General features: G+C 47.1%; 1 protein-coding gene across 1 annotated transcript; it reads right to left on the bottom strand.

Annotated features, from left to right (window-relative positions):
* Positions 1 to 354: 354 nt before the first annotated feature.
* Positions 355 to 11,148, bottom strand: MMP21 (matrix metallopeptidase 21). The gene is made up of 7 exons (XM_006143901.2): positions 10,987 to 11,148; positions 8,884 to 9,421; positions 7,797 to 7,936; positions 7,376 to 7,517; positions 4,865 to 5,122; positions 1,022 to 1,194; positions 355 to 751 (listed from the first exon to the last, which is right to left on the bottom strand). Exons 1-7 carry the CDS (start codon positions 11,146 to 11,148, stop codon positions 452 to 454), a joined length of 1,713 nt encoding a protein of 570 aa, XP_006143963.1. The 3' UTR covers positions 355 to 451.
* Positions 11,149 to 12,326: the final 1,178 nt, after the last annotated feature.

Raw genomic sequence — 12,326 nt, 5'->3', positions numbered from 1 at the left:
TGTGACCTTTCCCATTGATTTTCTCAGTTTTAAAGCGCAGTAAAATCATTTCCAAGCCCTTCAGGTGGCTTTCTTCTTCCTTGATGATCTGACCATGGCTCTGGCTTTCCCAATGCCCACAGAGCAGGCGGGGCAGGCAGTGTGGGATATGGCTGCAGAGCTCCCTGCAGAATAGACAGCAAGGACAGAACGTTCTTGAGATGCTTGCTCTTCTCTTTCTTTAACCTTTCCTAAAAATTTAGTAAAATTCTTCAGTAAATTATTTTCTGCCTGAGCAATTTTTTACATCAAGTATTTTAAAAGTTCAAGTGATACCTATTCTAAGATGGGAGCCTTATTTATTTGCTTTGGCTACTAAGAATCTGGTTTGTTTTCTTTATAAAAGAAACCAGAATTTTTCTTACAAGAGAAATCATAATGACTGTCTCCATTTTCCTGCTTTTTTTCCTCATTACATGTTAAGTGTGGAGGTATGGACATCACAAATGTCAAACCACTTCTCTGAAATAGACTTTTTGGGAAATAAGCCATTAGAAGGAAGCCAGAAATTCTGTTGTTTGTCTTTGTCATTAACTACTTTCCAGTAGGCATTGCCTTTAAAAAAGAAAACAGAGTTATGTGCATAGGAATAGTAAGCTGAATCTATATTTCTAAACGGATGGTTTTGTGGTGTTATTGCTGGAAAAGCTTCAGTAATCTTCATTGGATAAGAGTCGAGTACTTGATTCCTGTTGATGTCAAATGCAAATACCTGCAAGGCAAATGAGATAGTCTATTTGAGTAACATTGATTTCTAGGTTAATACAGCATTGAGGTAAGTAAGTGACTTTGTACTGAATTCTATAAGTTTGAAGCTCTTAATAGTGTTCCATCCTTAACGACCTGCTATTGCTTGTATAGACCTGCAGCTATTGCTTGTATAGACCTGCAGCTAGATCTTTTTAACTAAGAACTTGGTCATCTGACAAATCCCAATTAGGAATGACAGAAGCAACACTAGGCTGGAAGGCATTCTACTTACAAAGGACTCCTTGAAGAAGTAAATTAACTGCAGTCTCCGATCATAAAAAGCAGTGTCCAGAGGACTTGGAATGCCAGGGAATCCTTCTGAAATCAATTTGGGGTAGCTTTTTCCTTGTTCATCTTCTGTGTGAGCCTGATCCTTGTCACTGTCATATCTCCAGTATTGATTTCCTGAGACCCAACCAAAACATGTTAATATGGCTTATTAAGATTTTTTTTTTGAGGTTTTTGCTGTAGAGCGTGTGCATTCACCTGAGAGACAGAGACAGAAGGAAAATGAGAATCACGCCCCACCCCACCCCTGGAAGAATGGCCACGCAGCAGTCCTTTCTCCATTCTCCTCCTGGAATCTTGGACACACACACACACACACACACACAAACACACACATGCCTGGCATGATTTTTCAAGCCAGCGGGTCCCATAGAACAACTTTCAACATCATGTCTAATGTTCCACTGTGATCCCAGGAGAAAGGAGGACTTTTTAAGCATCTTAGTTATGCCTCTTGATTCTCTGAGGTATTAAATTACTTGTAGATTTGACTATAGTAATCCATTTTTCTTATACAACATTGCTGTAGTTAGAATGTTGGTTGCCTTTCACAGTGAGCCCCAGTCCATGGTTATAACCCTATCAAAGGCAAAACCAAGACTGACCCCATAGTGTAGTGATAAAGTATTATGCACAAGCCAGACCCCACATGGCCCACCAAGATTTGAATCCCAGCCTGGCTACAAAATGTGTGAGGTTGAGTACCCAAGATCCTGATGGGATGGAAAATTAGAGGAAGAGGTATTGCCAAGTAACCAGATCCCATTCTTTTTTGGAAGTACTTTGGGTGCTCACTGTCTCATATGCATGCTCATGAACTGTCATGAATAAAGGGGAAATTTTAAAATTTCAAAAGCAAAAATAAATAAAATAATGTGATCTTTCACCTGAGTATTCTTTTCCCACCTTCATCAGCTAAAGATCTCCATTTCATATGTTAGTGGCCCATGAGTAGTCCTGAATTATTTTTCTATACTAATTCATATAAGCCCTTTTGGTTTTTTGGGGGGGAGGTTTTTGCTAAAGGGCACGTGCATTCGCCCGAATGAAAGCGAGAAATCACTCCCCAGGGGCAATGGCCACACTGCAATCCCTTCTCCTCCATTCTCTCAGGATCTTGGGCATGCATGCACACACATGCCTGACGTAAGTTTAAGCCCCTGGGTCCAGGATTTGAACCGTAGTCGACTACGTGGGAGTCCAGCAACAGCCATTATGCCAACTGCTGGTTCCTAAGCCCTGTTTTTACAGAAGAAATTTGTGTGTATGTGTGTGGAGAGATTTTTTGCTATAGGGTGCTGTGCGCATCAGACAGAGATAGAGACAGTGAGAAGTCACCCCCCAGGGCAGATGGCCATGCCGTAATCCCTTCTCCATTTTCCTTTTGGGATTTTGAGCACATAGGCACATACATCCATCATGAGGTTTTTAAGCTGCCAGGTCCAGGACTTGAACCACAGTTCATACGTGGGAGTCCAGCAATGTAACCATTACCCATTGCTGGTCCCTACAAGAAGAAATTTTTTTTTCTTTTTCTTTTTTTTCAAGAAGAAATTTTGATACTTGTTATTGGGATATACCTTTTTTCAGTGGTTTGGAGGCATCTCGTTACACACACACACACACACCATTTTACAAATGAGAAAACGAGAGAGATGCAGTGACTCACTCAAACTCAGACGGCCTAGTTGGCCAGAGATGCAGTCCAGAATTCCTGATTCCACCCACGAGACATTTTACTCACTGTTCTAAGAAATATCTTGTAATTTTGTGCCTTTTTGTTCCAAAGTCCAAATGCTGATTTCATGCTCTGAAACACTAGAGAATTATCCTAGACTTCCCTTATTCCTAATCCAGACTCTTTTGCATAGTGCCAGTATGCGATAGAATAAAACCCGCTCAGTTCGGTACTTCTGTGTTCAGCTCACGGAACACTTCAAGCAGTTCTATTCCTTAGCAACCAAATATTCATTGAGAACATACACCATACGTCCAGTTAAAGATGCAGTTCACTACCTAAAGTGATTTTTTTTAATTTAATGTATTCCTAGCAAATGAAATTTATTTTAAGGCTCCAAGAATAAAGTACAGCTGAATTGTAGCATCCTCCCCCCATCATGACTTAATTCCACAATTAAGATTCAAGGGTTGCCAACATAAATTCTAGTTTGAGACTTCCTGAAGCACTGAAAAATGTGCCTCAAAAGACCTGAAATATAAAAGCCTACCATAAAGCAATTTCTTTAAACTGAACTAAAATAATTCTTCCTTTGTGTGATAAGAAAGAGAAGACCAAATTGAAGCCCAAATTTATACATAGATGTATTCAGTTTGGCTATTGCCTTAGCTCTTTTTGAGCAATTGAAAACTCAAGTAATGTTACATTACTAGAATTCAAAAAGAGCGCATACGTAACCTATGTCCGGGTGGGAAAGGGATAGGAAATGCAGTAACCATGAAATCACGTGTGCACTTATACTCTGCTATAAAGGCAGCACGCCTGTGTGAACTGCCAAGCAGGTGTGTGACAAGGCCTGCGGATAAGGAGCTGTGGAAGGAAGTCTCAGAGAGCACTTCTTTGCATGCCTGCCATGACCCAGCCCTGGGCCCCACTCCCTGAGCTGCTGCCGCTCAGCCAAGCATTGATCTTCCCTGTTGAGAAATTGCTCCTGTGTGCTGGATAAAGCCCAGCCCCAGACCCTGGCATTTACTTAAGCGCTCCACGGTCAGGTTGACCGGGGCTTTTCAACCTCATCTCATCCTGTATCAGTCCCCTGGAACACATCGATGGACTTGATTGTCTCACAGACCTTTTCGTTCCCAGCTTCAAGGTCATGTCTCTACCTGTTTCTGACCACCTCAGCTCCTTCACACCCCTCTCCCCTACCTCACCCCCACACGATTCCAGTGCTGCTTTCTGGACATTCTAGATCCCACCAACCTGACGTCTAGGTTAAGCCTGGTTCCTGGTGATGCCAGCATCTATTCAGCTGCCCGTGATCACCGCTACTGCTCAGTCTACTCCTTAGAAACATCTATACGTACATAGGCTTCCAAGGTGTTTGCTGGTTTCTCTTCAGAGCTAGATTAAAACTTCTATAGGGCGGGGTACTTTCTTACACCTCTTTGGCAACCACTTCAGTGCCTAAAGAAGTTCTTTCACTAATTCATTCATTTGATGACTTAAGTATTTTCTTAAAAAAAAAAATCAAGGACTGGGGCTGGCAGATGGCATGGTGGTTAAGGGCACTGTACTCCCACATGACCGACCATGGTTCGAGTCCCAGACCTGGCAGCTTTCTCACTTTCTCTCTCCCTCTCATTCTGTCTCTTTCAGGTCAAATAAAAATAAAGTTAAAGAAAATGATTTTTTTTTTTTTTAAAAAAAAAGTCAAGGACTAGCTTTGTAATACAGCAGTAATGCACTACTCTGATGCTGGACTCATCTGGAAGAGTGTGGGTTCAGCTTTCCAGGCAACCTGTGCATGTCAGGTACATGCACCCGTGACATCCATGACTCAGGCTAGCTGGGAAGAGTGGGGGCCTGGGGGTCATGGCATGAGACCCTGTTGGTTGTGCAAGTCTCTCTCTCTCTGTGTATTAATTTTTCTCTCAAGAAAGAAAGATTTTAAAAAAGGATCAGGGAACACAGCCCAGTTCCTGTGCTCACAGAGCTTGCAGGCTGGTTGAACAGACAAGAATTTGTTAATTTCTTGTGTGTGAGGACATGTATTCTGAATGAATTCATTAAACAAAAGAAATAGCATCATCCTTGAAGAACTTTTACCTTTAAAAAAATAACGTTCATCTCTTCTCCATGTCCAGATGTGGACAAAAGCATCTATATTTTGCGTTGGGATTCCACGCCAGCCAATGAGGATTTGGATAGGGTCCCCGTAGCGTGTCCTGTTGTTTCGATTTTCATAAAGCCAGTACCAGCTGTTGCGAAAGAAGTATGTGCTAAATCTCACCATCACTTCTCCATATTGGTTTCTCTCTTTGCGAATCCAGTCAAATGCAGTATCAAATGATCCTTTACATGAACCTTTAAAAAAATGGAAAAAAGAGGGACCAGCAGGTGGCGTGGTGGTTAAGATGCTGGACACTCCCACATGGCTGACCAGGGTTCGAGTCCCGGACCTGGTGGCTTGCTTTCTCACTTTCCCTCTTTCTCTCTGTCTTCTATTCTCTCTGGCTGTGTGTCTCCCTCTGGCCAAATTTTTAAAAAGTGAATAAATAAAATTCAATAAATAATTCTTTAAAAAAAGTGAAAAAGAAAAGATCCAACCATTTGTCACATTGGACAAAAACCAACTACTCTACTTTCATATGTGACTTGATTAGTGACAGTTGCAAAGCTGGAGTTTTCTATTAAGTCACCTTAAAGCAAAATACCGTAGAAGGAGGCCAGCAGGTGGGGGGGGGTGGTGGTGGTTAAGGGCGCTGGACTCCCACATGGCTGACCACGGTTTGAGTCCCGGACCTTGTGGCTTGCTTTCTCACTTTTTCTCTCTCTCTCACTCTGTCCTTCTCTGGTTAAATTAAAATAAATAGATAAAACAAGATTAATAAAATGATTATTTAAAAACAAATGCCATAGAGGACTGGAAGTAGATTAAGCAGTAGGAACTGGGGGAACCCAGCCTGCTTGCAACTGGGCTAGACCACTGGAGTGTTCCTGGCTTTGTTATTCAGTGTTCCCATTTTTTATTCTAAATTTTTTTTAAGAATTTTTTTATTATTGGGGCCAGCAGATGGCATAGCGTTTATGTCACTGGACTCTCACATGGCCAATCACAGTTCAAGTCCCAGACCCAGTGGCTTGAAACTTACACCAGGCACAAGTGCATGGGTGCCCAAAAGTGCCTGAGGAGAGTGGAGAAGGGATTGTGGTGTGGCCATCTCCCCAGGGGGTGATTTCTCACTTTCCCTCTCACTGTCTCTGTGTCTTTCTCTCTGATGAATGCACGTGCCCTAAGGCAAAAGCCTCTTTAAAAAAATAAAAAGGAATTTTAAAATTATTATTGGGGACCAGCAGGTGGTGTGGTGATTAAGGCACTGGACACTCCTGCATGGCCGACCAAGGTTCAAATCCTGGATCGAGTGACTTTCTTTCTCACTTTCCCTCTCTCTCTCTTTCTCTCTAGTCAAATTAAAAAAAAAAAAAAGATAAATGAATGAATGAAACTAAATAAATAATTCTGTATTTTAAAAAATTATTATTTTTAATTTGACCAGAGAGTAAGTAAGAAAGCAAGCCACTAGGTCTGGAACTCAAACCACGGTTGGCCATGTGGCCATGTGACCATGTGGAAGTCTAGTCTCTTAACCACCACGCCACCCCCAGTGACTTTCAAAGACTCTCAACTCAAATGATAAAGCTATGACCACTCTACGTAGATCGCCGATACTTCTTGATGGTCAATCTGATTTCATCAGAGGGAAGAAGTTTGGTTCTGAGCACACTGGGGAAATAAATGTGTTCTGGTTTTTGTTGTCTCCGAAGATGCTGAATGCCAAGCACAAGAGGATGTGAGTAGAACAAAAATGGGGCTGGCCTCTGTTAGGGACTTTTAAATGAAAAAGAGGAGAGTATCTTTCTTACCCTTAGGACTGTGCCAAATCGCTCACTTTAATTAAATAATCACTAGTACTTTAGCCTAAACAGTTAAATATAAAGCTTATCCCGACAAAATGAAGCTGTTCTTTGCCCTTCCAGTGGCTTTGAGTTCATATAACTCTTATGGGCTGCTATGGCACTGGTGGCCTGCTTGTCTTTCAGAAACCTCTGTGTCTTCCTCTTTCCTCCCATGTACGTGGCATGTGGAAGGCAGGACACAGGAGGGGCTGTCCATGGTGAGTGTCCTTACCTCTCCACCTGGCTACAGTCTGGACAGGACCACTTTTAACTAAGAAAATTATGTCTTGGAGCTAGAGGGCAGCTACACTTGTTCTTTTTTAAAAAGAATTACCTAATTTTGTTTATTATTATTATTATTATTGGCTATAGGGCATTGTGTGTACCAGAGAGAGACAGAGAAAGGGAGAGAAAGTGAGAAAGCTAAGCCATCAGGTCCAGGACTTGAACTATGGCCAGCCATGGGGAAGTCCAATGCCTTCACCATCATGCCACCTTTTGGCCCTGAGGTCAGCTACTCTTGTCTGATATCAGAGTTGTGTTCAACTTTGTGTTTTAGGAGACCACTCTCCCAGTGAGGAGTGAGTAGGTCCAAGCTGTGCTTCGGATTACAAATGTCCCCTGTGAGTTCTGGGGTGACCTGCCTCAGGACAGTCTTACCATATAGCTTTTGAATCGCTTTTCTGTCTGACCAGTCCAACTCAAATGCAGGCTCCTGGGGAAGATAATTTGGTTGCATTATGGATCCTGCCCTGTAGGTGTGAGGTAGGCCGAGGACATGGCCAATTTCATGAACAGCCACCTAGGAGGAACAGAAGCCATCATTGCCGTGTCAAGTCTGGGCATTTGAGTACCACTGGGACCCTCCCCTAATTGCAGAGGGCAGGCCTTGCCTTGTGAGAAGCTGTGCTTGTTAAGGAGAAGAGCATCGATAGCAAGAACTGGGGACCCATCTCGAAAGACTCATCAGACTTTGCAGGAGGATATGGACCCTTCACAGAGAAAGCTCTGACTTTCTGGACTTCAGCCCACACTGCCCTGCTCTTAGCCTCATCAAGACAAGCAGCTCAAGACCACTTACTTTGAGGAGGCTGATGCCCATGGCACTGGTGGGCGGTGTGAAGTGTTCGTCATCGTCAAAGTGAATATCACCCAGGCGCCAGGCATGGGCAAACTCCTGCCCACTCCCGTCAAAAACCCGAGGACAGCCGAGGTGCCGGCCTAGGGAGGGCAGAGGGTGATGGCCCAGGTAAATGAGTGTCCATTCCAGAGGTTCCCTCCCTAACTGCTACAGACATGTATCGAGTGCCCAGCCGTGAGCAGCTTGCTGTCCAGGACCAGAGACAGACACAGAGACCACTCCTGGGTCTGGGTTAACCCCTCCCCGTGAGGTGCACACATGCGGTTCATGCATAAACAGTGTGCTGATGAAGTCTAAAGGCTGTTGGGAACAGAGTGAGCTACCAAGCGCAGTGGCAACAGGGAAGGACTGTGTCACTCCCCAGGCCCCAGCAGGGAGCAGGCAGCACCCAGTGATGTCAAATAGGTTTAAGGAAGAGGCCAGTTTTCAGCTGGATCCTGACAGCTGAGTAGATCATGAAATACAGGCAGTCACAGTCACTTGCATTCGTATGCTTTTCCAGCAAACCATGTGCCATGCACTCTCACACTGGGAAGTTAGTCCAGTGTGAGCAAGGCGGGCATGAGTATCCTTGTTCACAGATGGGGCTGCAGGGAATACGTGTCATGTGTTCAAATGCCCCCAGCTAGGAGTGGGGGCACCTACGTGAGAGCCCTCCCTGGCTCGTGACTGAGGTCAAAGCTCCGTAGGAGGTGGGAGGGAGGACTGGGCAGCCTGGGCTGTGCTCTGACGGGCACACTGAGCTCTCTAGGCGAGCCTGCACTCATAGGGCTGGCCTGCTCGGAGGAGTGAGGGAATAGCCTTGGTGTTCTAGGTGACCATTCCAGGCTCTCTGCAGGGTGTCACCTCAGAACAAGCCCCAGGGTAGGGGTTAGCAGCACCATTCTGTGGTGATGAGGAAGAACTGAGGTGGGATTGACCCCAGTGGGCCCAGTGGATGGCGCTTTTGGGGCGGGGTGCTAGGCTGGGAAGCAGGAGGGCGAGCCTGGGACAGGGCAGATGAAGTCGGAGCCTGCACCCTTCTTACCTCTCCCAAAGCCCAGTTTTATGTCGACCATAGTCCCAGGAGCAGTGAGATCCTCACGAAAGTCCAGTGGTGTCACCTCACTCCACATCCGGAAGGCCAGTCGGAAAATGTACCTCTGCTCGTCCACAGAAAGCTGGCTACTGTAGGCCTCGCCCACCAGCCTCCAGGTCAGGGTCTTTTTAGGGAAGACCCTGGTGGCCCCACTGTCCAGGGAGTCCTCCTGCTGCTGGCTGGGCCTGGGCAGCAGCATTTGCAGGAAGCGCTTCGGGCGAGCCCTAGGGAGTAGGCCCAGGATGGATGGTAGGGTGGTTGGGGCAGCCTGGTGCGAAAGCTGTGTGTCAGGGACACCGCAGCGTGGCCTGTTCATGGCTGCCAGTGTGGCTGCATCCAGCTCCCCACTGGCTGGCAGCGCGTTCACCTGCTGGAACCTTCGCACGGCCTCGGCTAGGGTGGTGCCCACAGGGGCCTCTGGTGACCTCTCAGGGCTGGGCCCCCAGGCTGCTGGCACTCCCAACCAGCCGTATTGGGACAAGAACCGCTGTGGGAGAGAAAAACATCCAAATCCATGGGCTGCCTCCCACCAGCACCTTCTCACACCCCTACGCTTCTCCTGCCCCAAAGTCTATGAGAAAAGTTGAAACAGGGACAGAGAGGAGAAACAGACAAATGAGACAGGGAGAGAGAGGAAGATAGAAACAAAGAGAAAAGAGAGAAAAAGAAAAAGACAAGCAGAGACAGGGATAGGAGAACAGACAGAGACGAAGAGAGCAAGGACAGAGAGAGGGATGCAAGAGAGAGAGACAGAGACATAGGAAGTCAGTGTGAGTGCTGATGTGGAGAGCATGTCAGGGGGTGAGGGTATCACCCTGAGTGGGTGGGCCTGGCTCGGCCAGCATGGGTCAAGGTGAAGAAGGAGGAAGCTTGGATGAGGCTCAATGAGCGTGGGCTGGGAGGAAGGGCGCTGTGGTCAGAGATGACTGGTCAGGGTTGCTGGCAAACACACAAAGCCACAGGAGACCAGGGGGAGGCTGAGGAAGGCCAGACCATGTGCCACACCATGGAGAGTGGAGGAAGTCCTGGCCAGAAAGCTGGAAATTAGAATGCTTCTTCAATCCACACAGAGGGAGGAGAAGCAGAACCCAGGCTAAGGGCCTGGTCACGAACATGTGTCCTGTCAACAGCCGAGGCAGCCTTCCCCAGCTCTCCTTCCTCACTGCCCTCCATCTCCAGGGGCACCTTTGGAGTAGGGGTTAAACTTGCAAATCTTGACCATCTGCTTATAGTGAGTGTATGATGGACCACTAGGACCAAGTGTCCTTGGCAGGTCTGAAGGCCTCATCCAGTCCACTCCCTACCCCACCCATGACTCCATGAGAACCTTTCTCCTTGTTACTGTGGAGCTCCAGTGAAGTCAACAAATGCCACCTCACAGGACAGCTCTATTAAGGATCTTCAATATTGCTGTATAGGGGATCTTCATGGGGCCCATCCTCTTCTCTGTATGTATCCACAGACTGGTGTGGTGGGCAGCCATGGAATGCCATCAGAACAGGGTGATAGCCACATGTAACATCACATGCTTGCAGTTAGAAAGGTAGTTGACACTAGACCAGCTCTGTGGCCTGGTGGTTAAGGCCCCCAGATCCCACATGGCCAAATGCACGGTTTGAGTCTTGGATCCAGGGGCTTAAGAAACTCACTGGATCTGCATGCGCTTAAAATCCCGAAAGGAGGGAGAAATGGAGAAGGGATTGTGGTGTGACCATACCCCAGGGGGGTGCTTTCTCCTCTCCCTTTCTCTCGGTCTCTCTGGTGAGCACATGTACCCTCTAGCACATGCAGAAAAAGACAGGTACCTGATATCTAGGACTGTTGTCTGTAGGCATGGGCAACAGCCACACTTACTGGAGGCAACCCATGGTGTCCATTAAGCAGATTCATCCTCATTCCTCCCAGCAGCATGGAAGCTGCATTTCCCGTGAAGCCTGTGTAGCTGCCTCTTAGCCCTGCATGCCTGGAGTGTCTCTGCCTCTCTGTACCATGGTCTGTGCATGTGTGTGTGCGTGCACAAGTGTGTGAGGCTGATCTCTAGCCTTCTCCTACCTGAGCAGCATGGAGGTCAGTGATGGGCTTGGCCCGGCGCAGAGGGGACGGGTCCAGGTCCGAGTGGTCTCGGCTGTGGAAGAGTGTCTCAGGCAGGGCAGGCTTGGGGACAGCAAGCCAGCAAAGCATCAGAGTCGGACGGAAGATGGAGGCAGCAAGCATGGCCTGGTCTGAACCTGGCTTTCCCTGCCTGGCTTCGTCCTCGTCTCCCCTCCTTAAGGAGCAGGTCCTGGCCCCCTTTTATACACAGTGAAGCCTCCAAGTTTCTTTTTATACACAGGGAAGCTTCCAAGTTTCCCGGTATTTCTCACCCAGCCCTGAAGTGTGCCCAGGACAGGCCCTGGAGGTGCTACCTTTGAAGACCCCAGGACCACCTTTTTTGTCTGTGTGAGAACTCGTCTTCCCTCAGCCTCCTGTTTGCCACATCTCAAAGTTGCAAATGCCTGTGGATTCCATTTCTATGGTGATGCGCAGGTGGCACGCTTGCTGCCTGAAGGAGCAGGGGAGTCACTATGCATTTCCACGGGTTCTGTTAGCAGAGGCACAAAACCTTGTTCCGACAGCACACACCTCGTAACCGAGCCCGCCGCTGGAAGACCGTGACTGTTAGTTTGCTCATAGTTTAGGACATTTTTATTAATTAATTTATTTATTTAGTGGGTAGAAATTGTGACTTGGAAATTGCAGATGGCAGAAGTGGGACTTCTTGGCCTTCATAATCATGTGAGCCAATTCCCATGATGTATTCCCATTCTCTATCGATCCTTTCAGTTTTGTTTCTCTGGAGAACCCTGACCAATATACCGAGAGACCCGGAGCAGACTTGAGTCTCTGCCCTGGAACAGACATAGAATCTGGCCTTAGGTGGGACTGCTTTCTGCCCACAGAGATGCATTTTTTACATGCCCTGGGGTGTTTGGGCAGGATGTGTGTGGGGGGGGGGAGGATAATAACCCCTGATCCAGATGTTAGACAGGATGGGCACTCAGTAAAATAACTCCACTTTGGGACAGCCCATGAGTGTGACTTGTAGTTTTCCCTCCAGAATAAAGCGTGCCCCTGGAGCCTAGGCTACACCACCAAACTCAGCTCACTGCTTCTGGACCCATCTGCTGCTCCCTTTCCCATCGGACCAGGCCCCTGGCTCAGTCACCCCCATGAGGGTGGCGGAAAGCTAAAACCAGCTACATAGGAGCCACCACCGAAGTATCAGGATAGAAACAAGAACCAGCCCCTTCATAATGGGACCATGTCTGGATTTCTTTGCTGGCTTGGAGATAAGGACCACGTCACATTTCAGGAAGTTTAGGAAGCTTTTGGTGGAAAGGCAGGTGCAGGAA

The sequence above is a fragment of the Tupaia chinensis genome, unplaced genomic scaffold (assembly GCF_000334495.1).
Source record: "Tupaia chinensis unplaced genomic scaffold, TupChi_1.0 Scaffold000113_1, whole genome shotgun sequence".
NCBI lineage: Eukaryota > Metazoa > Chordata > Mammalia > Scandentia > Tupaiidae > Tupaia > Tupaia belangeri.
The sequence above is the reverse complement of the archived record's forward strand: the minus strand, read 5'-3'. Positions and strand labels throughout refer to the sequence as shown.